The sequence below is a fragment of the Lampris incognitus genome, chromosome 1 (assembly GCF_029633865.1).
Source record: "Lampris incognitus isolate fLamInc1 chromosome 1, fLamInc1.hap2, whole genome shotgun sequence".
Lineage (NCBI taxonomy): Eukaryota > Metazoa > Chordata > Actinopteri > Lampriformes > Lampridae > Lampris > Lampris incognitus.
This window is the reverse complement of record NC_079211.1, coordinates 145,463,891-145,490,367: the sequence shown is the minus strand read 5'-3', so window position 1 is coordinate 145,490,367 and position 26,477 is coordinate 145,463,891. Positions and strand designations below refer to the sequence as shown.

Below are 26,477 nucleotides of genomic sequence, written 5' to 3'. Positions count from 1 at the left end.
AGTGGGGAGACAAAGTGTTAATTATCCCTTTAAAATAACAGAGGGCGAGTTTCGCTTTCACCTTCTTGCAGCTGCTTTTCGCGTGCTTTGGCTATTTTTATTGACAGAGAAAATTTTAGCAGAAGAAAGTCCAGCAAACATTATTCTGTATCTGTGTACCGTTGATCAGATGGACAGAAGAGGATTTGACCCACTGATCCAGTCCAAACGATCAGTGTTAGGGCAATGTCTCATCATTCTTATTCTCTTGTCAGAACTCTGAGTCACAGTACTAGTAGTAGTAGTAACAGTAGAAGTAGCGACAGCAGTATAAGCAGCACTATTACTCATCATAGTTGTAATTGTAGTGGTAGTAGTACTTGTTGTAGTAGATGTAGTGGTAATAGTTGTGGTGGTCATAGCAGAGGTAGTAGTGGGTGTCGTTGAGGCAGTACATGCAGTCATCATAGCAGTAGTAGTCATAGTCTTAACAGTAGTGGTACCGTTTATCTTGTTTGGTATGACCTGTCAGAAACAAACTCGCGACCCACCTTGGGTCCCGAGCCGTAGTCTGCATGACATCAGTGTGTGGAGGAGGACATCAGACATGGTTCCACCGAGACCACTCAGATGAACACACCTCCACATGAACACAACCCATCACCGAGTTCCCCCTCAATCAGACACACAACTTATGGCTTTAATTAACACACACACACACACACACACACACACACACACACACACACACACACACACACACACACACACACACAGAACCACTCTTTGTATTTCCAACGTAATGCAAACACAGAAGAATTATACTCGGTCGGATCGGTTCAAATACTAAGATCACAGACCAAGATTTCACTGTTCTTCCCTTTGCTGCTGACGGGCTGCTAACATCCACGCTAAATACTGTTAGCATGCTCCGCTACCACACAAACCAGACCTCTTAATGTTGTGCTCCCGCGACGATCAGCTTGTCCTCCGTTGTCTGACTCAACAGGACGTCAGCGACGTCAGGAGAATCTCAACGCTGATGGGCTTTCGCGACACAGCGTCACGCGAATTTCTCGCTCAGGTTGAATACTTTCGACTCGCTCGAATACGCGCATGACGCGAGGATCGCATACTCACGCCGTTCGCGTTGCGTTATTCGCGTCTCTCGGCGCAAATTTGCATCTGTTTGCATCGACTTTATATGTAATCTCATCGCACGAGAAAATTGCTTCGCGTTTGGTGTGAACGCAACGTAACGGTCTGACATAGTACCACAGTACTTAAGAAGTTCTGCCTGAACGTGTCACTCTCATAAAGACTCTTGTGTGTCTTGTTTATGTTGAGAACACAAACTGAAGCAACACAAGTAACCCCGTGTCCCATTCTGTCTGTCTGTCCTCAGTAAATGTCCCGACCACAGTGATAGAGGCCATGGCGAGACAGGAGTCTCTCCAACCCTTCAGCAAGAATGGCAAAGCCTCGTCTTCCTCCTCGTCTTCCTCCTGCACCTCCCTGCTGCGCTCCATGGTCTTCCCCCACTCCCCTTGCCCCCGCAGCTTCTCTCTGCTGGACAAGGCCGGGGTCGGAGGTCAGGCCGAGTCCGGTTTCGGCCAGCTTGGGTCCAAGAACCAGCGGGTCCTGGCGAGCCCGACGTCCACCAGCCAGATCAGCACCGAGTTCAGCGACTGGCACCTGTGGAAGTGCGGCCAGTGCTTCAAAACCTTCACCCAGAGGATCCTGCTGCAGATGCATGTGTGTACGCAGAACCCTGACAGGTAGGGGGTCGCGCACGTGTGTGTGTGTGTGAGCGCGTGAGCGCGTGCGTATGTGTGTGTGTGTGTTTGTGTGTGTCTATGTGTTCCACAAATAGAGAAAAGATGGGGGGAAAACGAGAGTTTGTGCAAGAGTGTATGTGTGTGTGTGTTAATCTGCCAACTCAATTAAATACAGCGTACGGGAGCGAGTCCAGAAGAAAGCGCTGTGTGTGTGTGTGTGTCTGTGTGTGTGCGCGTGCGTGTGTGTATTGGAAAATTTTTGCTTAGCTTCATATTTTGCAGGCTGAGCTGAGGCGGTGTATAAATCAGCGCCGTGCACGGCCGAGAAATACCTCGCTGTACGATGACCGCACAGGAAAACAGATGCCACTTATTCAATAAACACACACCCACCCACACCCACACAGCCCAGAAAAATGTGGGCTAGACATGGGGGGGTGGGGGGGGTGGGGGGGCTGTCAATAGGAAGACTTTATAGGGAGAGAGGAGCCGATAAGATTTAGCTGAACAAGCCACACAGCTTCCAACCAGTACAACTGCACAAATATACCACTACACCCTGTACAACCATACTTCTACACCGCTACACGCAGTACAACTACACCTGTATAGCACCGCGCCTAATACAACCACACTACTATACAACTACACCCAGTACAACTACAGTTTTACCACTACACCCCCTACAACCACACTACTACACCACTACATCCAGTACAACCACACTACTACACCATTACACCCAGTACAACCACACAAATAAACCACTACAAACAGAACAACCACCATTACTAAACCACTACATCCAGCACAAACACTCTACTACACCACTGCACCCTGTGCAACTACACAAATATACCTCTACGCCCAGTACAACTACACTGCTTCACCACTATGCCCTGTACAACCACACCACTACACCAATACACCCAGTACAACTACGCAAATATACCACCGCACTCAGTACAACCACAATACAACACCATACACCCAGTAAACCACACTACTGCACCACCACACCCAGGTACAACTATACCATTTTAATCACTAAACCCAGTGCAACCACACTACTACACCACTACACAAATATACCACTACACCCTGTACAACCACACTACTACACCACTACACCCAGTACAACTACAAAAATATACCCTGTACAACCACACCACTACACCAAGTAAAACCACACTACTACACCATTATACCCTGTACAACTACAAAAATATACCCTGTACAACCACACCACTACACCAAGTAAAACCACACTACTACACCATACAACTATGCAACTATACCACTACACTTAGTACAACTACACTGCTACCACCACTACACAGAGTACAACCACACTACTACACCACTACACTCTATGAAATTGCACAAATATACCACAACACTTAGTACAACCACACAAATACACCACTACACCCAGTACAACCACACAAATGTACAACTACACAAATACACCACTACACCCAGTACAACGACACAAATACACCACTACACCCTATGCAACTGCACAATTAAAAAGACATCAAAAAGACATGCATAGGCTAATGCTCCAGTCTGTGCCCCTGATCGAAGCATGGCAAGAAGAACTAGAGTTGGTCCCCGGGTGCTGCATGGTGGCTGCCCACTGCTCCTAGCTACAGTGTGTGTTGGGATGGGTTATATGCAGAGGACACGTTTCCCCACGGGGAATAATAAAACACATCTAACAAGTATACCGCCACAGCTGTACAACTACACAACTAAACCCAGTACTACACAAATAACACCACACTCAGTACAACCACACTACTACACCCAGTACAACTACACAAATACACCCTATACAACCACACTACTACACCACTACACCCTGTACAACCACACTACTACACCACTACACCCAGTAAAACCACACTAATACACTATTACACCCTGTACAACTATGCAACTATAACACTAAACTCAGTACAACTGCACTGCTACACCACTACACTTAGTACAACTGCACAAATATACTGGTACCTCCAGTATAACCAAACTACTACACCACTATATCCAGTAGAATTGCACAAATATATCACTAGAGCCAGTACAACCCCACTACTACAGACAGTAGCATACCATGAGGTTTCATTCAGGGCCTTTAATAACAAACTGTACCCTTCCTCCCGCCACAGACAAATTTCTCATATGGGTGCCGATAAAGCAAACACAGCCACATACAAAATGGCGTGATCATGCACTATATGTATGCACTACTGGATCAACATCAACAGGACAGCTGATCTTTAACAACTACAATGCACATCACTGTGCATGATAACAGCTATTGCAGCATCACCATCAGATCTTCCTTTATGTCACTCACACGCACACCACATGACACCAAAACAAACAACTAGAGGAGGTCACTCTGTAGAGTGCAGATCTCCGCCAGGCGTATCTCCCCTTCTCCGGTGCTCGGACTTGGCGACAAATCACCCCTTTATTCACCTACTGGGAGAAAGGGCCCTTATTAGAAGACTTCAGATGTGTTTAACTGTCACGGTTTTCATGGTATAAAATGAATGTAGGCTAATAACTTTCATTCATTCTAAAGCAGTAAAAAAAAAGTTAAGAAAACATAGATCAGCCATGGGAAATATTTTATTGGGGCTACTTAGTTGATTTCCAGCTGTGACTGTGATTAATTCTACTCTTGAAACTGTATTTTTATAGCGGAGTTTTAGCATTGGAGTCTATTGCACTTCTGCGTCTAATCACCCTAATGATGTCAGTTAAACAAACACGGCAGTGAGGTGAATAAAGCGAATTATTTTTGGTTCATCCAGTGTTCCTCCAGTTCTCCTGTATTGAGATCAGCAGTGAATGATTTGCTGATTTTCAAAATACAATCAGTTTGCTACTACTTTTGGCTGCTCCCGTTAGGGGTCACCACAGCAGATCATCCATTTCCATCTCTTCCTGACCTCTGCATCTTCCTCTGTCACAAGAGCCACCTGCATGTCCTCTCTCACCACATCCATGAACCTCCTCTTTGGCCTCTCTTCCTCTTCCCTGGCAGCTCCATATTCAGCATCCCAGTATCTCTCCTCCACACATGTCCAACCCACCTCAGTCTTGCCTCTCTTGCTTTGTCTCCAAACCGTCCAACCTGAGCTGTCCCTCTAACATACTCGTTCCTAATCCTGTCCTTCTTCGTTACTCCCAATGAAAATCTTAGCATCTTCAACTCTGCCACCTCCAGCTCTGCCTCTTGTCTTTTCATTGGTGCCACTGTCTTTAAACCATATAAAATAGCTGGTCTCACAACCATCTTGTAAACCTTCCCTTTAACTCTTGCTGGTACCCTTCTGTCGCAAATTACTCCTGACACTCTCCTCCACCCACTCCACCCTACCAGCACTCTCCTCCGCACTCCCCGTTGCTTTGGACAGTTGACTCCAAGTATTTCAATTCATATGCCTTCGTCACCTCTACTCCTTGCATCCTCACCATTCCACTGTATGTATTCCAGCTTGCTCCTACTGACTTTCATTCCTCTTCTCTCCAGTGCATACCCCCACCTCCCCAGGCTCTCCGCAACCTGCACCCTACTCTCACTACAGATCACAATGTCATCCGCAAACATAGTCCATGGAGACTCCTGCCTGATCTCATCTGTCAACCTGTCCATCACCATTGCAAACAAGAAAGGGCTCAGAGCCAATACTTGGTGCAATCCCACCTCCACCTTGAACCCATCTGCCATTCCAATCACACACCTCACCACTGTCACACTGCCCTCATACATATCCTGCACCACTCCTACATGCTTCCTCATACAATACCACACCTTCTCTCTCGGCACCCTGTTATATGCTTTCTCTTAAATCCACAAAGAAACAATGTAACTCCTTCTGGCCTTCTCTATACTTCTCCATCAACATTCTCAAAGCAAACAGCCCATCTGTGGTGCTCTTTCGTGGCATGAAACCATACTGCTGCTCGCTAATCATCACCTCTCCTCTTAACCTAGCTTCTATTACTCTTTCCCACATCTTCATGCTGTGGCTGATCAACTTTATACCTCTGAAGTTGCTACAGCTCTGCACATCGCCCTTATTTTTGAAAATCAGTACCAGTATACTTATTCTCCACTGCTCAGGCATCCTGTCACTTTCCAAGACTGTTAAACAATCTATACTTAGCACAAAAACTAAGGACATTTGTGTTTGGTAGATTATTTCTTTGTTGTAACAATGCTTCTTGGCAATAAATCATATACCGTTGGAAAGCCTGTTTATTTCCCATTTAAATGGTGCCACATTTGTAAGGAACATGTATTTGTGGGATGAGCAGCAGAGCTGAGTATGTGGGTTGCACCCATGAAAAATTTGGCAAATCTTCTCTGCCAGTGCCAAACAGCTTATTTTGCTGTTGCTATTGACTCTTGTTTTGAGCTTCTGGTACCCCAGGTGCTGACAATCAGGTGCCTGATAAGATTTATTGCCAAGAAGCATTATTACAACAAAGATATAATCTACCAAACACAAATTTCCTTACTTTTTGTGCTAAGTTTAGTTAAAAACTCCACTGCCATCTCTCCTAAACATGTGCATGCCTCCACAGGTATGTCATCTGGACCAACTGCCTTTCCACTCTTCATCCTCTTCATAGCTGCCCTCACTTCCTCCTTGCTAATCCACTGCACTTCCTGATTCACTGTCCCCACATCATGTACTCCTTCCACCTTCTCAGCACACTCTCCTCACTTGTCAGCACATTTCCATCTCTATCCTTGATCACCCTTACCTGCTGCACATCCTTCCCAGCTTGGTTCCTCTGTCTAGCCAATTGGTACAAGTCCTTTTGTCCTTCTTTAGTGTCTAACATCTCATACAACTCACCATACGCCTTTTCCTTTGCCACCTCTCTCTTTGCTTTACACTGCATCTCCTTGTACCCGTCTACTTTCTTCATCTCTCTCACTTCTTCTTTGCCAACCTCTTCCTCTGTATAATTTGCTGTACTTCCTTATTCCACCACCAAGTCTCCTTGTCTTCCTTCCTCTGTCCTGATGACACACCAAGCACCTTCCTAGCTGTCTCCCTCACTATTTCTGCAGTGCTTGCCCAGCCATCCGGCAACTCTTCACTACCACCCAGTGCCTGTTTTAACTCCTCTCTGAACTCCACACAACAGTCTTCCCTCTTCAACTTCCACCATTTGATCCTTGGCTCTGCCTTCATTCTCTTCCTCTTCTTGGTCTCCAAACTCATCCTACAGACATCCATCCGATGCTGACTAGCTATGTTCTCCCCTGTCACCACCTTGAAGTCTCCAATCCTTTTTAGATTGCGCCTTCTGTATAAAATACCTGTGCACACTTTCCTCCACTCTTATATGTCACCGGGTGTTCCTCCCTCTTCTTGAAATTTGGGTAATGCCGCTCTGATGGTCGAGAGGACTAAACCGCCGTTCTTGCAATCCACTCATCATGTGGCTGGGAGGTTCATATCCCAGACTCGCCGTAACCGGTCACGGCCAGAGCATCCACGGGGTAAAGCATTCATTAGGCCACCCTTACCCGAGGGATAGTGGGTGTAGATTGGTGTAGTGTTCGGGGACTCGTCGTTCTCCAGCGACCCCTCTGGCCCATCCGGGCGCCTGCAGCCAAGCAACTGAAAGCATTCTCCCTACGCCTCCTTCGTGGCCTGAAGGTAATGCAATCCATGCGAGGCTTCAGCGTGTAAACTAGCGAGAGCAGCCGACACGAGTTTAAAGGAAGCTGGTGTTACAACTATCTCCTTCCAGTGGAAACGTGAGCCAGGGGAGTTATTTGACAAGAGTTCCGGCCATATGCCATTGGGTTAATTGGGTGAGATAAGGGGAAAAACTAGAAATAAATTTTTAAAAAAAATGTTTGTTTTTTTTAAGAAATATGGATAACACTTTATTTTAGGGGGTTGGAAATTACCTAGTAATTTCCTAGTAATAAGGTGGTAATTTCTTAGAAATAAGGTTGAAATTACCTTGTAATTTCCTGGTAATAAGGTGATAGTTTTTACAGGTGATTTTACGGCTAACCCTAACCTTAACCCTAACCCAAATTACAAGGTAATTTCAATAATTACCACCTTATTACTAGGTAATTTCCAACCCCCTCCAATCCCCTAAAATAAAGTGTAACCGAAATATGTATTCGCCACAGCCATTTCCACCCTTTTGGCAAAATCCATCACCATCTGTCCTTCCACATTTCCCTCCTTGACACCATACCTACACATCACCTCCTCGTCACCTCTGTTCCCTTCACCAACATGCCCATTGAAGTCCGCTCTAATCACCACTCCCTCCCCCTTGGGGACACTCTCCACCACTTCATTCAACTCACTCCAGAATTTTTCTTTCTCTTCCATCTCACACCCAAATTGCAGGGCATACACGCTGATAACGTTCAGCAATACACCTTCGATTTCCAGCAAAATACGATCAGTGTCTCGTTTAATTTCAACACTCATACTCAAATACATAATGGGCACTGTCACTGCCTGAGCTACATCAACTGTGTGCATGCGTGCAACGACAGAGAGCAGTGTTGGTCGAGCGAGTTAGAGTGAATGAGAGGGAGCTGCAATAGCGAGAACAAACGTTTTTAATCAGTGCAACCACGAGAGGTTCTTGATCATACAGTCATAACTGTGCACAAATGTTTTTAGGCTGATAGGTCCAGTAGTTTTTAAGATTAGTCATGGACAGACACATTTACGCAACCAAACGCATACCGCCTGTCATAGATAACAAACAAGTTTCCACAGTTTATGTAGTGTTCACCAGTCACTTGTGCAACTTCAACAAATTCAATAAAGTATAACCACAATATCATCAGTGCACGCTTTCAATTCAATAAGAAAAATGTTCAAACCAACCTCCTGGAGTTGAAGTTCCACCTCACTCGAGAGACTAGTGGCAGTCTTCTCTCGTAGAATGTATAGATTAATTTAGTCTGTTTGGAAGAACGTGTAAAAGAATTCAGACAATCCTACCAGATTTGCAAAAAAACATGAAGTAGATTGGCAACAAGATTGTTAGTAGCTGTGAATGCGGTGGCCGTTGCGCTTAGTTCGTTCATAACCCGCCAAAGTCTAAAGTTCAAAGTTGACGACGAACCCGGGGCTAGCACCAATACATCGCAGGGCCCTGGGGCGTTCTGTCACTACGCATCAAAATTTGATTGGCTGATGATACGGTCACTCAAAGTTGTAATCAGTTTGCAACTTGGGGCTTCAAGGAAACTTTAGCAATACAAAGTAGTGCTGGTCCAAGGAGCTGTGATGCGTTTAGATGACATAGGAAATCCCTGCTTAGCCCCACGAGAAAACAAGTAGTTGAATTCAGACATTCAATTTAACTATGAAAAAGAAATTATAATTTTGATTTTGACAGGGCCTGCAAAGAAGGCCCTGATGACGTTGACAACCCACCACTGTCTACACAACTACAAGCAAGAAAACTGCATCACAACACCCAGTACTACCAAACAGCTATACACACAAACACACAGACAGGTAGGAGAGGCCGTGTAGGCCATAGTTTTCACCCACACTCTCCCACACACTGTAGAACTGTGAGAGTTTGATAGTGTGAGAGTGTAGCTGAAAATTATGGCCTAGATGGCCTCTCATATATATATACACACACCCTCCTCTACACACAGAGACACTTAGTGATCAGTTTCTGTTTTTGATGTATGTGTCCAGGCATCTACCCCTCTGTCTCTTCCGCTTTCTCTCTCTCCTCTGGTCTGTCTCAATCTCACCTGTCTCTCTTCCTCTATATCTGCTTGTCTCTCTGTCTCGTCCAGTCATCTGCCCTCTGGCGTCCAACATGTGTGTTGTCGTCTGGCTGATATGAACAGTTGGGCTGAGGACAGATGGTCAGAAAAAAATAACATCTCCTTCGGTGTTGCTCAGATTTGCCGTGTTACTTTGAATTTCCTGCACGTCTTTCTTCCTCTGCGTGTTTTATTTGTGACATTTTAAATATCTGTCCAGCATCAGCAGAGGGTCTGTGTTTGGGATTGGAGGCCTCTGTCTGGATTTAGCCGAAACCGTGTTGTGGTTGCTTAACTTACATGACAGCAGTGAGTGATGTGTCAGGGAAAAAGACGTTAGCAACACCAGAGGCCGTTTCCAGCTTTACGTCTGATGGAGGACAAAGTCGGAGATAAATTCATGCTCTCTCTTCCAGGACTGACGTGTTTACTGAGACGGGCTTTCAAACAGACAGCTGTTCTGGCAACTTCTTTGATCCGTAAAGCTTCTCTCGGTCTTCAACCGTGCTCTTTTTTTCCTGTTTTCCTTTTTCTTCTTTAGGAAGACGTGTTTTTTTTTTCCACGTGTCTACAGTAACCGTTAAAATCATCCTCGTCTTGTACTTCTCGTGTTTGAGTTGGAAACTGACAGTTGGATGAAGAAAACTTTTGGGGCTCTTGGAAGAGACAATTCTTCAGGAATGTTCTCATTTTTGGTCATTTACTGAAATGTCTTCATGGTTCGGTTGGGAGATGCCGTCTATAGCTGAGGTTTAGCAGGTCTAGTAGTCTCAGTTTCAGGTTTCATTCCCCAGGTCGTGTTGGGCAAGAGACTCACGGACTCAAACAGTGACGCTGCAAACACAGGACACCGTACACCACCCATAAAACTCAAACCCACACTGAACAGGATCAATTAAATGGCAGAGGGGATATGGATATTTTATTTATTTTCATATTTTTGTCATTTAAGAGGCCAAAGCAACTAAGAGTCAGAAACTAACAGATACATGCAACTGTTTAACTGAGCGGGTCTAAGGGCAGGATGTTGTGTTGCTGTTAAGCCCACTGAGGCAAATTTGTAATTTGTGACCTTGGGCTATACAAATAAAATTGACTTGACTTAACTGTTAACAGCTGCTGTCAGATTGCTACATAGTAATCTCATCATAACAGTACTATATGGATTCATACTAATACATTTCCTACATAGCATATTATAGTTGTACTATATGTATGAAGTAATAGTAGTAGTACATGTACTACACGGTAATCCTATTATAGCCAACAGTACATGTCATTTTGAGTACATTCAGTGTAAGTATATCTTAGATCATCCACAGGAGGTGACTAGGAGAATAAAAGAACAAGATAGATTTACATTGACACAGATCAGTATAACAGACATATCATCATAGAAACATAAAATGTCTGATAATGGAGCGTCCAGGTGACACAGTGGTCTATTCCGTTGCCAACCAACACCGGGATCGGCAGTTCGAAAACCCCATGTTGCCTCTGGCTTGGTTGGGCGTCCCTACAGACACAATTGGCCATGTCTGCGGGTGGGAAGCCGGATGATGTGGGTATGTGTCCTGGTCGCTGCACTAGCGCCTCCCCTGGCCGGTCGGGGCGCCTGTTCGGGGGGGAGGGGGAACCGGGAGGAATAGCGTGATCCTCCCACGCGCTACGTCCCCCTGGCGAAACTCCTCACTGTCAGGTGAAAAGAAGTGGCTGACAACTCCACATGTATCGGAGGAGACATGTGGTAATCGGCAGCCCTCCCCGGATCGGCAGAAGGGGTGGAGCAGCGACCGGAACGGCTCGGAAGAGTGGGGTAATTGGCCAGATACAATGGGGGAGAAAAGGGGGAGGGGGGTGTCTGATGATTATAATGATAATAATAGTGTCAAAGTAAATAAGGGTACAATATAACAGTCGACACCAATAATAGTATTGAATGATTCATGTTAACTACAAAGTACTTCTAGCCAGTAATGAAAGAACAGCACACACCTTTTCAATAAAAACAAACTAGAGGTTAAACGACTTCACCTGTAAAAACCAAAGTGAAACCAGCCAAGATCCCCAAACATGAGCAGGTCAAGTCAAATCTATAAATGAAAGGTACACTATATATAATATATATAAACAAACAAACAAAATAAATCGTAAAAAGGTCCAAATAAAGGAGAGAAATAGAAGTCATGTGGAGCTGCGGTGTTGATGGTGTTTTTTGCCTGGTCTCAGTGGGACTCCACACACCCGCTCCTCACCAACTAATTGTCATCCACAACATCCCAATCACTATCCAATTAAGTTCCAAGTAACACTAATTATCTATTAGCTGCTGACTTTTGTGATTGTTGCTGCATGGTACACTTCAGCATGTTAGATTGATGTCTTGTGGGTATTCACACGTCCAGATAAACATGTTTGACGCTTTCCAGAGTTTATATCTTGGATGAACACTGTTTCTCTGAGGGACCATTGAAAGAATATAATTAAATTAAGTCTAATTTGTCTTTAGCCAAGAACCGTAACAATGTATTTATCAATTTCTGTTTGACTCTTGTGTTTCATAGGCAGCCTCTCGTTCCTAGTCTGTTTACTAACTTTGAGTTTAGCCTAGCTTAGCAGTTAGCTCTATTGCATTTGCAGTCAAAGCAGCCTCGTTAAAATGATGGTGTGTGGCGACTGCTCCGTAGTTACAGATAGGTTGTCTGTATCAGACAGACGTGTCTGTGAATTAGAGCAACTTCTTTGGGCTAGGATTACATTAGACGTGACGGGAACTCCAGACAGCCTTAGCCCCGGGCCTGACAGCAAATCTGCTATTGTTAGTACTAGCTCAGCACCCTGGTGTGGTAAGGCTCGCAAGAGCAAGCCACCGGTCGTGTGGCCTGGTCTGCAGTCGCCTCTCCTAACTGCAAACCGGTTTTTGCCACTCACCAGCCCTGTTGGTAGTCCTACCCGCCAGCGTGCCTATCCCGCTCCTGCCGACAGAGTAAAGCAATGCACACTAGTTATAGGAGACTCTACTACCCGCACTATCAGATTAGCTTCACCAGCCTTGGTTCACCGTTTACCCGGGGCCAGAGTCTATGACATAAAGGCGAATCTTAGGGTGCTGGCATCACAGACGGGTGTAACGGCACATAGAAGCCACGGTTCAGTACGTACCTCGGTTTTGGGGTCACGGTTTGGTACAACAGGATAAAAGCAACAAAAATCCCAAATGCATTTCTTTTCATGTATTTTGAACTGCAAACAAACACACACTCTTGCATAGGGCATATTTCTATGTAGGCTGATGGAAAAAAAGCAACTGGTCACCATCAGCTACAAAACTGAAAAGCATCTCTTCTGTAAAAGTATAACATACATAGAATAAAAAAAATAAAACTTGTACAGTGTTTAAATTTGTTCCACTTAAACTATATTTAAACATTCAAAGCTTAAGCCCAAAAATGTGTCTCATTTGCACTCGCCGCCATAGTCCACGTGAAAGCGTCTGCTTAATGTTTTGGCATGCCTTCTGCTGTTCTCGTTTCTTAATGGCTGCTGACAAACAGCATTTAAGTCCTTTATCGCCACCTTCTGGATTGGAGTGTGGATCAGAACGGCTATTTTTTACAGTCTATGAGCTATACTCTCGCCATTAGGCTATGTCAGTGTGACTGACTCTCAGACGTATTCGTCGTATGGCTGCATGTAACCAACCACGATGTCCGTACCGTAAATTCGCAGGACGAATACATATACTGTTACACCCCTAATCACGGCGGGAGAATCAGAGAACCCAGGCACACAACACCACTACTTTCAGCAACATCATTATTCATGTCAACACCAATAATGCTAGGACGAAGCTATCAGAGATCACAAAAGCCAGCCTAGTCAAAACACTTGAGTTTGCCAGAAAGATATATCGGCATTGATTAATTGTCTCTGGTCCCTTACTTGTGAGGGGTAATGATGAGATATACCATAGGCTCACCTCAATGAACCGCTGGCTCACCTCAATGAACCGTTGGCTGGCTCGTACTGTAATGAGCAGGGATTCAGCTTTGTTGATAAGTGGCCTTCTTTCTGGGGCCGCCCTTACCTGCTGAAAGTGGATGGCATTCACCCTACTGGGGTCGGCGCTGCTCTTTTGTCCAGCAATATAGATAGCTGTCTAGGTGTAGTTTGACACTAGGGACTTAAGCCTAATTTATGCTCCAAATGTCGGCTAGCAGACAAATGTCTCCCGGCAGACAAACAAGTGTCTCTCGAGTTATTGCATTTATGCTTGTCGCAATGTCGCCGACTGTCTCCTGGTATCTATGGAAACGTTTCGCGTCACGCGCTGTGTTGTAAACAGTAGCGAGTGTTCTTTTTATGAATGAGCGCGCGTAATGTAAACAACGCTCTCAAGCAAAACCATGGCAACGCTCGAACACCTCGTCCCTTCGATCCAACTATCCAGTCACAGCTAAGCGACATAATGTGCGCGAGTCTGCGACATAAGAAAATGTGTCGTGTACACGACAGCCCTGGGAGACACAAAAAGTGTCTCTCATGACGTCAAAATTGTCGAGAGACATCTGTCTGCCAGCCGACATTTGGAGTATAAATTGGGCTTTATCATTCAGCAGGTTGCAGGTGATTAGAGAGCCTGCTAGGTTTAAACCTACTGTGGATGTGGAGTCAAGTAGTTTAATTAACATGTTTAGTCAGGGAATTTCTCATCATATAGATTATTATTAGACTGACAGCTCGGTTTATAACATTTAGACCGTATCTCTGCCCTGCTGTATTGCTCCCAAGCTCTCCTCTCCTAAATGTGTGACTCATAATAATCTCATTCCTACCACTGGTGGTGGTGAAATCAGTAACAAAGTACCTAATAAACTACAGAACCAAACATCTGATGTTATCAGAAGTGTGACCACATATCGTCCAAAGTGTACGTCTTCAAAATTGTCTACTAATTATACAAGGTATCTAATTCCAATTAATATTTCATCTGTTGGTAGCGCTAAAGTTCTGCCTACTACTGATCACTTCAACAAGATGCTTAAATTTGGTGTCATAAATATCAATCACTGTCTACCAAAGCCTTTCTAATAAATGATCTGATTCTAGAACATAGTTTCGATATGATTGGGTTATGTGAAACATGGCTGAAACCAAATGTTTCCTTCCCTTAAAAGAAGCTTCCCCACTTGACTATACTTATGCCCATGTAGCCCAGACAAATAAATAAGGTGGGGGTGTTGCCTTTATACAGCATTTTTCAAAGTGTGTGGTGCAGAGGCATGACGGGGGGGCGTGACCAGTGGGAATGTAGTGTGGAACTACTGTTTTGACGTCGGACTCTTTTTCACTGCAGAACAATCAACAAAATGTGCTTTCATGAGACAGAGTCTGTCGGTTCACAGAATGGGGAGATATTTGACAGGGACGAAAAGAGAGACAGGCGATGCTTCCGAGACAAATAAGGCAAAGTGCTTAGCTGATGGTAATCAAACAAAAACCAAGCTAAAAAAATATGACGAAGCCTATCTTGTTCTTCGGTTCACAGTGAATGTGGTGGGAGATGAGGAGAGACCATTGTGTATTTTATGTCTGAAAACTCTGGCAGCTGATAGTACGAGACCAAACAAATTAAGAAGACACTTAGAGACATTACAACCCAGTCATGTCAATAAGCCACTCGAGTTCTTTCAGAGAAAACTTGGTGCATACCGTTAGCAGGAGCTTTGCTTTGTGAAAGCTGCATCAGTGAACAACAAAGTACTAATGGCGTCTTACAAAGTCGCATACAGAATTGCCCAGTGCAAGAAACCACACACAATAGCAGAGGAGCTCATACTTCCCACAGCTTTAGATATGGTGTCAGCTATGTTTGATGAGACAAGCAGTGCAAAATTGAAGGCTGTCCCTCTGTCCAATGATACAGTTGCAAGACATGCTATATGTGACATTTCAAATGACCTTGAAGAACAACTCATTGAAAAATTGAAGGAAACGTTTCGCCTTACAAGTGGACGAGGCTACTGACGGCAATAAAGACTGCTTGTTTACTGCTTATGTTCGCTTCGTCACGTCAGAGTCACTGTGGATTTGCTATTTTGCAAGTACGTCCTAAGTAGAGTGACAGTTGATGAGCTCTTTAGGCTTCTTGCCTGTTACCTGACAGAACATGGGCTGAAATGGGAGAACTGTGCGGGCGTGTGCATGGATGGTGCACAGACCATGGCAGGGAACACAAAGGGATTGCAGCCACTAATCAAGAGAGTCTTACCAAATGTGCAATGGATGCACTGCGTCATACACAGAGAAGCGCTAGCATCAAGACAGATTAGCTCTGACCGAAACGAGCTTTTGACTGATGTTGTTAGCGTGGTCAATTTCATCAAAACAAGACCCCTGAGACTGCAGCTGTTCTCTGCACTTTGTGAGGAGATGGGAGCTGAACATTCAGCTGTGTTGTTTCACAGCGAGGCTAGGTGGCTGTCACGAGGTAAAGTGTTGTCGTGAGTCTTTGAGCTCAAGAGAGGAAATTCGGGTGTTTCTGGAGGAGGAGCGTGTGCAAGAGGTTGCAAGCAAGTTTAGTGATGAACAGTTTCTGATGAAACTGGCCTATCTCAGGCAGCGATGTATTTGGAAAGCCGAATGAATTAAATCTTCAGCTTCAAGGCAGAGCAAGTTTGAGATGTGGGGCAGGCAACTTGATCAAGGAAATACGGATTTCTTTGAGAATCTTGAGTGAATTTGTTGAAACCAGTGATTCTGGAGCCACCACAGTGATGTCATGCCTTAAGGAGCACGTCTCTTCCCTGAGCGGATTCTTTCAAAAATACTTCCCAAGCAACAGTGCTCAGTATGATTGGGTGACAAATCCATTCAATGCAGCAGCACCTGCTGATTTCAGCTCTGCTGCAGAGGACCAATTCATCGAGATGACACCTGACTCCACCCTAAGGCTGAGCTTTACAGCACAGACACTAAGTGAATTCTGGCTTGGTGTGGAGAGGGTGTATCCACTCCTAGGACGGAGGATTGTGGACATTCTGCTTCCCTTTGCCACATCCTATCTCTGTGAGATGGGCTTTTCTGCTTTTGCCTCACTTAAAACAAAGTACAGATCTAAGCTCAATATTCAGCATGACTTGAGAGTGGCAATATCAAGCCTGCGACTCCGTTTTGAAAAGATGTGCGGTGCAAAACGGGCTCATTGCAGCACTAAAGCAGTGATAAGACTTGAGCTCTCACAAATTGACTTGCTCATCGTTTATACCAAATATCTGCATTTGTTCTTTTTTGCACAGATTGAACTTTATTGTCATTGTTATAGCAAAGCGGTTTTTGAAATTTATTTCGTTTTTCTGTTTTTGAAAATGGAGCAATCTAGTGACAAATGTCACAAAAAGAGTTCTGATAAAGTTGAAGTGGAACTTGCGTTTGTTATTTACACAACAGAAATTATTACAATAAGATTGATGAAATCATAAACAGAATTAGTTCTTCAACTCCAGCAACTCATGCAGATCCTGTGAGAGTGCGAAACTCATTGGCGCAGTCAGAGAAGGACCTATGCCCAGAGGCGTAGGGGAGGGGCTCGCAAGGGACACACTGTGGGGGGCGGCATCTAGGGCCCCCCCCCCACAACACTGGATAAAAAAAGCCAGGAAGCAAACCTTTATTGTGCTATCAACCTTAAAATTGTTTTCAAATGAATACATTTTTAAAAGATGGTAGCCTGTGTTATCCAATCATAGTCGCCCCTGTGATTTTGAACTTTAACCTTGTGTAGAGGTCACGTGAAATATTGGCTGCGAAAAGGCAATTCTGCAACAAACAAACAAAAAATCAAGCAAAACTACCGAAAATGTCTTCAATATTTATGGCTGCGAAAGCGATTACAAATGTGGGGGATGCCAATGCAGATAGCACTGAGACGAACGTTGTGAGTAACATGGAGGCTAAGGCTGCTAGCTGCAGCCCTCCTGATCAACAGGTACTAGCCATGGAGACTGAACCTGATGATGGTAATCAGGAGGAGGTAGCAAAACTACACGCAGAAAATGATGAACAGTATCCACCAGACAGAGCTAATGTCCCAGTGGATGTAACAGATCCCACGGTGACGAGGACCATACTTGACTTGGGTTCGTGCAAACCTGAGGGACCCTTTCCCTGGTTCTCAAATGACTATTACTGCAAACGATCTAAGTCTTGTTGTAAGGTCCCTCGTATATGGCTATGCTATTCTCCGAAGACGGACTGTGTGTATTGTGAGCCGTGTTGGCTTTTTTGCTGATAGGAGGTGTCCGTCCCACCAGACATGCATCTATTCTGTCTAGTGTCACAGATGTAACTACTGCTCCTAAGCTTCTTTTTAAACCATTCCTGTCACTGTGGCAAGTGCTGAGAGATATTTTTCAAAACTGAAAATCATCAAAAACAGCACTATGTCCCAGGACAGACTCTCCGGACTCGTGATTCTCAGCATTGAAGGCCAGCACACTCGCCAGATGGATTTAACAAACATTGCCATGGAACTCGCACAGAGGAATGCAAGGAGGAAAGGACGTCTTGGTCATTGTTAAAGGTAATTAAGAAGACATTTGGTTCTATTAGGGATATTTATCAATCATGGAATCAAATTAACACAGGGTAAGGTGCTGGCCTGGCCTTAGGCCTATATGTGTGTCTGTTTTCTGTGCTTGTTTATGAATGGACGGCCCATTAGAATTGTGCGTTCATTCTGTGCTGGCAACCAAAATATCTGTCTCTGCTTAGGGTTGAGAGGCTGCGGTTTGTTTTTGCCCGTTGCCATGGTATCGATTGTTTTTGGCTTGCTGTTACAGAGCTGTACGTTGGTTAGCGTTACATGGTTTGTGTGATGGGTTTCATTCCAAGTGGAGTAATCAGAAGATGACATTAACTACTAACTTTGCTATTTTACTGAGCATGCAATATACACATCATTTTACTGTCAGCCACATAAGTGTTGCGTGCATGCGCGCTTGTAATATTTATTTTTTTAGTTAATTTCGCTGGTGTCACTATCACGGCACCGCCATTGTGAAAGGAAGGGCCCACGCCCCCTCCCGGTGGGGGGGGGGGCCAGGGGATTTTATGGTACACCACAGCCTATGCCCCCTGGCATATCTGGAGCATCTGATGGGCAGCTTCTCTCCCTTACACCAAACGATCAGACACCTTGCACATCTCCTCAGCAAAAGAATCAATAGTTATTGCAAAAAGTAAACCGGCGTCCCATACAGCCGTTCCCCAATCCCTAGCCTGGCCAGACAGCAGGATGATAATGCAAGTGACCTTCTCTCGCTCTGAGGGAAAAACGGATGGTTGCACTGAAGCTTCGGTGGAGCATCCGTCATGTTGCCGGTGAAAGAGTCCCGTGTTCAGTTAACAGTCTGCAAGTGGGTCTGGTGTTCTCCCAACAGGGCTCTTTGTCTGTCCAGGACTGCCTTAACTTGACTGAAGTCTGCTGGATCCATGCTGGTCAGATGATAATATGTCAGGCAGGAGTTAATGGACCCAAATGCAGACCAGAAACTGATTTTTTTTTTTTAAATGAGAAGCTCTTCATTTCACAGCTCAAAACAGCAGAACAGTCTCATAGATCATTACCCAAAAAATCCAGTAGCAAAACCTTCGGGTAAATGGCAGGGTACGAAATCCAAAAAACTGAGTCGAAGACGGCAGGCAATAACGTAGTCAAAAAAAACAGGCAGATTTCTTAAATGGATAAGCAGAACACAGGTTAAAGCTTGAACGACAGGGACAAAATAATACTGGCATGATCTGGCAAACGACAAACGAACTACGGGATATAAGTTCTAGAGGGAAAAATGAGTTGCAGGTGGGTAGCGAGAGAGAGCTCAGGCAGGAGTCCGGACGGTTGGTTTCTGTTCCTTCCAACTATGAAGACTGCTTCCAGAATCAGACATCGGCTCATATTAAATAACCAACGGCCCAAAAACGCAATCATGGTGCTTTTCTAAGGTCAGAGGTCACATTGCATGTCAGCTGGCAACGTGAGAACTCGTACAGAGCAGAGCCCCGACATTTGGGAAATATTTAAAGAATTTTCTTATGCTTTTTAAATGGACACGGCATGTTAAAGAGGCCTCCCTGTAACATGTAGCAGACTCCACCTCAGGGACTGTTATCGTTGAAGCTAATCATCTCATTTAAGTCTTAATGATCTGATTTGGTAGTTTTTCCAAGAGGCCGCTAAAGGGTTTTACTTGTCACGTCCACTCCGCCAGGCCCAGTGGGGGCACTGAGGTGAGAGGGATTATGGGTAATCAACAGCATTGATACGCGCTCTGACCCGACTGTGTCGAACCTCAACGCCCTGCAGGACTACGGCGTCCAGAGCAAGACAGTCTCACAAACAGTCTGTCATTCCCAATACAGCTGGCTGTCTCTCTCTCTCTCACACACACACACCAGATCCTGCAGGCTGTAGCAGTATGTGGTGAGGATGGTTGGTGTCTGACTTGGCCAGGAAACATGACAGGGCGCACAGTGTTTTCATCTTCGTCACAGCAGCTAGATGAGGAAGAAGAAGGCAGGTAGTGTTGTGTTCAAAGAAGAAGTGAAGCTGTTGTGTCTAACCGGCAGATATGACAGAACAAGGTGGGAGAAGACCTTTACCTACACATAGTACTACATCAGTAAGTAAAAGTCAGGTTCTACCAGGTTTCATGTTTGTTTCTGACACAACAGCCCTGCTGACTCTCATTCATCTGGAATGGAGCTCAGACAACACTCACCGCCACCTCCATATCATCAACAGTTCACTTTAACTATCACATCTTACACAAAAATATGAAGGAGACGAGAGAGAAATGTAGACAGGAAAGCACAAAACATGAACGTGTCTGTGTCCCTGCAGGGTTCTCATATATGTGTGTGTGTGTGTGTGTGTGTGTGTGTGTGTGTGTGTGTGTGTGTGTGTGTGTGTGTGTGTGTGTGAGCGTTGTGAGAGCCATTGATTGTGTATTGATGATGTGCGAGCAGTGATTTACAGCGTGTGACCTCGGGGGAACATCTTCATATGAGACATCATTTAACTCTTTCCTCCATCCAGCATCACTCTGCAGCCACACGTCTAGCCCTCATCCTGCTCATCCAAATACTAGTGAAGTATTGTAAAATAACCTCTACCTGCTCATCCAAATACTAGTGAAGTATTGTAAAATAACCTCTACCTGCTCATCCAAATACTAGTGAAGTATTGTAAAATAACCTCTACCTGCTCATCCAAATACTAGTGAAGTATTGTAAAATAACCTCTACCTGCTCATCCAAATACTAGTGAAGTATTGTAAAATGACCTCTACCTGCTCATCCAAATACTAGTGAAGTATTGTAAAATGACCTCTACCTGCTCATCCAAATACTAGTGAAGTATTGTAAAATGACCTCTACCTGCTCATCCAAATACTAGAAGTATTGTAAAATAACCTCTACCTGCTCATCCAAATACTAGTGAAGTATTGTAAAATAACCTCTACCTGTTCATCCAAATACTAGTGAAGTATTGTAAAATAACCTCTACCTGCTCATCCAAATACTAGTGAAGTATTGTAAAATAACCTCTACCTGCTCATCCAAATACTAGTGAAGTATTGTAAAATAACCTCTACCTGCTCATCCAAATACTAGTGAAGTATTTTAAAATGACCTCTACCTGCTCATCCAAATACTAGTGAAGTATTGTAAAATAACCTCTACCTGCTCATCCAAATACTAGTGAAGTATTTTAAAATGACCTCTACCTGCTCATCCTAATACTAGTGAAGTATTTTAAAATAACCTCTATCTGCTCATGCTAATACTAGTGAAGTATTTTAAAATAACCTCTACCTGCTCGTCCAAATACTAGTGAAGTATTTTAAAATAACCTCTACCTGCTCATCCTACTACTAGTGAAGTATTTTAAAAGGACCTCTACCTGCTTATCCTACTACTAGTGAAGTATTTTAAAATAACCCCTACCTGCTCATCCGACTGCTAGTGAAGTATTTTAAAATGACCTCTACCTGCTCATCCTACTACTAGTGAAGTATTTTAAAATAACCTCTACCTGCTCATCCTACTACTAGTGAAGTATTTTAAAATAACCTCAACCTGCTCATCCTACTACTAGTGAAGTATTTTAAAATAACCTCTATCTGCTCATCCAAATACTAGTGAAGTATTGTAAAATAACCTCATCCTGCTCATCCAAATACTAGAAGTATTGTAAAATAACCTCTACCTGCTCATCCAAATACTAGTGAAGTATTGTAAAATAACCTCTACCTGTTCATCCAAATACTAGTGAAGTATTGTAAAATAACCTCTACCTGCTCATCCAAATACTAGTGAAGTATTGTAAAATAACCTCTACCTGCTCATCCAAATACTAGTGAAGTATTGTAAAATAACCTCTACCTGCTCATCCAAATACTAGTGAAGTATTTTAAAATGACCTCTACCTGCTCATCCAAATACTAGTGAAGTATTGTAAAATAACCTCTACCTGCTCATCCAAATACTAGTGAAGTATTTTAAAATGACCTCTACCTGCTCATCCTAATACTAGTGAAGTATTTTAAAATAACCTCTGTCTGCTCATGCTAATACTAGTGAAGTATTTTAAAATAACCTCTACCTGCTCGTCCAAATACTAGTGAAGTATTTTAAAATAACCTCTACCTGCTCATCCTACTACTAGTGAAGTATTTTAAAAGGACCTCTACCTGCTTATCCTACTACTAGTGAAGTATTTTAAAATAACCTCTACCTGCTCATCCGACTGCTAGTGAAGTATTTTAAAATGACCTCTACCTGCTCATCCTACTACTAGTGAAGTATTTTAAAATAACCTCTACCTGCTCATCCTACTACTAGTGAAGTATTTTAAAATAACCTCAACCTGCTCATCCTACTACTAGTGAAGTATTTTAAAATAACCTCTACCTGCTCATCCAAATACTAGTGAAGTGTTTTAAAATAACCTCTACCTGCTCATCCTAATACTAGTGAAATATGTTAAAATTACCTCTACCTGCTCATCCAAATACTAGTGAAGTATTTTAAAATAACCTCTACCTGCTCATCCTACTACTAGTGAAGTATTTTAAAATAACCTCTACCTCCTCATCCTACTACTAGTGAAGTATTTTAAAATAACCTCAACCTGCTCATCCAAATACTAGTGAAGTATTTTAAAATAACCTCTACCTGCTCATCCTACTACTAGTGAAGTATTTTAAAATAACCTCAACCTGCTCATCCAAATACTAGTGAAGTATTTTAAAATAACCTCAACCTGCTCATCCAAATGCTAGAAGTATTTTAAAATAAACCAGCGCAACCAACAGATACAATTATACCAATTACAGTGGGGAAAATAATTATTTGACCCCTTGCTGATTTTGTAGGTTTGCCCACTTACAAAGAATGCAACAGTCTATAATTTTAATCATATATACATTTTAACAGTGAGAGATGGAATCCCAAAGAAAATTCCAGAAAATCACATCATATGAATTTATAAAAATTAATAACCACCTGATTTAGAAAAATAAGTATTTGATCCCCTACCAAACAGCAAGTATTCTGGCTCCCACAAACCAGTTAGTTTTTCTTTAAGATGCACCCCCAATCCCAACTAATTACCCACATAAAATACACCTGCATCACCTCGTTACCTGTACAAAAGATACCTGTCCACACCCAATCAATCAGATTTCAACATCTCCATCATGGGCAAGACCAAAGAGCTGTCTAAGGACACCAGGGACAAGATTGTAGACCTGCACAAGGCTGGGATGGGCTACAAGAGAATTGGAAAGCATCTTCGAGAGAAAGTAACAACTGTCGGTGCAGTTATCAGGAAATGGAAGGAACACCACACCACCGCCAACCTCCCTCCTCGGTCTGGGGCTCCACGCAAGATCTCGCCTCTTGGGGTGTCCCTGATCATGCGAGCGGTGAGGAATCATCCCAGAACCACACGGGGGGAAGTGGTTAATGACCTGAAGGCATCTGGGACCACAGTTACAAAGCAAACGGTTAGTAACACACTACGCCGTCATGGATTAAAATCCTGCAGTGCACGCAAGGTCCCACTGCTGAAGAAGGCACATGTACAGGCCCGTCTGAAGTTCGCCAATGAACACCTGGACGACTCAGAAGAGGCCTGGAAGAAGGTGATGTGGTCGGATGAGACCAAAATAGAACTTTTCGGGCTCAACTCAACTCGCCGTGGTTGGAGGGTGAAGAACACGGAGTACAACCCAAAGAACACCATCCCCACTGTCAAGCATGGGGGTGGCAACATCATGCTTTGGGGGTGATTTTCAGCCAAGGGGACAGGACAACTCCATCACATTGAGGGGAGGATGGACGGGGCCATGTACCGTGGAATTCTGGACCAACACCTCCTTCCCTCAGTGAGAGCGCCGAAGATGGGTCGTGGATGGGTGTTCCAACACGACAACGACCCAAAGCACACCGCCAAAGCAACCAAAGAGTGGCTGAAGAAGAAGCACATCAAGCTTCTGGAATGGCCTAGCCAGTCTCCAGACCTGAATCCAATCGAAAATCTTTGGAAGGAGCTTAAAATTCGGGTTGTCATGCGACAGCCTCGAAACCTGAACGATTTGGAGCTTGTCTGCAGGGAGGAGTGGGCCAACATCCCTGCCGAAATGTGCACAAACCTTGTCAGAAACTATAAAAACCGTTTGACATCTGCGCTGGCCAATAATGGCTTTTCTACTAAATATTAACATAGTGTTTGTCCAGGGGTTCAAATATTTATTTTGGACCAAAAATATGCAAATAAATTCATAAAATTCATACAACGTCTTATTCCACTTTTTTTGGGTCATATTCTGTCTCTCACTGTTAAAATGAACCTACGCTTAAAATTACAGACTGTTGCACTCGTTGTAAGTGGGCAAACTTACAAAATCAGCAAGGGGTCAAATAATTATTTTCCCCACTGTATAACACTAGTCAGCTTGTATGTGAGGTGCTGTTGTCTGTGTACCATGTGTATCATTATGTACTGTGGTACTATGTTAGTCCCTTTTTTCAGGAATTAGACTCACCCTGCAGGGTGGATACAACTGGGAGAAAATCAATACAGTGGTTTTGAGAACCGATACAGTATCACAGAAGATAATATCGCGATACTCGAGTGTATTGATATTTTCTTACACCCCCTAGTTTCAGGCGACACACACTCCCGTCTAAACCCGGCGCTCAGTGAGGCTCGTGTGACTTTACCGTCAAAACAAGCCGCCGTCCTTCGCAGCTTCCATCAGCTTTGTTATCCTCCGCCGCAAACCTGTGTTGAAATGGCGGCGTTTGTGAGAAAGGGCTGATTTCGTAGACCTCCGCGGTCCGTGTAAACACTGCAACAGGGTCTCTTCCAAGCCAAGTATTTGTAGAGCCTGTGTGAAGCAGACCAGCGTGGTGTTGTGTTAGTGGTGTGGACTCTGACACAGCCGGCCGTCAACAGGTTGTAAAACGGCCAGAAACCAAAACGTTCAGAGGCCAGCGGGCAGCAAGAGGCTGTTCCACAGCCGACCCCGTTGAGCCGCGGCACGGAGGGGAATATTTTACTGTGTGAGCGCCTGAGTGATTAACACTTTATGCTTCTTGTGAGGAAAGCGTGGCTGCTGCACAACACAGCAGGCATGATGGTGCTCAGTCCGACTCTCCACCCGTCCTCACGCTGTCCTCAGCCCGGCTGGGACAGGCCAGCGCACAGCACACACTGCCACACACGTGTGTGTGTGTGTGTGTGTGTGTGTGTGAAGGGAACCATGGTGTGTTTGTGTTTCAGTGCATTAATGTGTGTTGTGTTGTACTGCAGTGTATTAACTTGCACACAGGCGTTTGCATATTTGGGCATAAAATCCTGTGGTTGTGTTGAGGCTTGTGTGTGTATTTGTACGTCCATACATGCATTCATGAGCACACACATATGCATAACATACATGCACGCACACGCACACACACACACAAACATATATATATATATTTTTTTTTTTTCCCCCCAGAAACTGTCAGTGGTGTTCATAAAAGTGCTCAACAAATGAGCGGAATATTAAGATCAGATATATATAAATACACACACACACACACACACACACACACATATATATGTACACATACATATACGTATATACGTGTGTGTGTGTATATATATATCAAAGTCAAAGTATATCTATTGTCCCTTACAGGGAAATAAGTTAAATATATAAATGTGTGTGTGTGTGTGTGTGTGTGTGTGTGTGAGAGAGAGACGGAGAGAAAGAGTGAGAAAGAGAGAGAGTGATGGAGTGAGAGATAGAGGGAGAGAGTGTGAGTGGAAGAGAGAGACAGAGTGAGAGAGTGAGTGAGAGGGAGGGAGAGAGAGAGACAGAGCATGAGAGTGAGATAGAGGGAGAGAGAGTGAGTGGAAGAAAGAGAGACAGAGAGAGAGAGAGAGTGAGTGAGAGAGACAGTGAGAGAGAGAGACAGAAGATGAGAGTGAGATGGAGGGAGGGAGAGTGAGTGGAAGAGAGAGAGACAGAGTGAGTGAGAGAGAGAGAGAGAGACAGTGAGAGAGAGAGAGAGAGAGAGACAGTGAGAGAGCATGCGAGTGAGAGAGAGGGAGCGAGTGAGTGGAAGAGAGAGAGACAGTGAGAGAGAGAGCGAGAGAGCATGAGATGGAGGGAGAGGGTGTGAGTGGAAGAGAGAGAGACAGAGTGAGAGAGAGGGAGAGTGAGTGGAAGAGAGAGAGACAGAGGGAGAGAGAGGGAGAGAGAGAGAGAGAGAAAGCGAGAGAGAGAGAGAGAGAGAGTGAGTGGAAGAGAGAGACAGAGTGAGAGAGAGGGAGAGAGTGAGTGGAAGAGAGAGAC

At 44.2% G+C, this 26,477-nt stretch overlaps 1 protein-coding gene across 1 annotated transcript in view; it reads left to right on the top strand.

Moving 5' to 3' along the window:
* Positions 1 to 26,477, top strand: part of prdm6 (PR domain containing 6) — a 107,361-nt gene that overhangs the window by 70,476 nt on the left and 10,408 nt on the right. Inside the window, exon 6 of the mRNA XM_056280194.1 lies at positions 1,385 to 1,757. Coding sequence (XP_056136169.1) covers positions 1,385 to 1,757 — 373 coding nt within the window. The remainder of the gene's footprint in view (positions 1 to 1,384; positions 1,758 to 26,477) is intronic.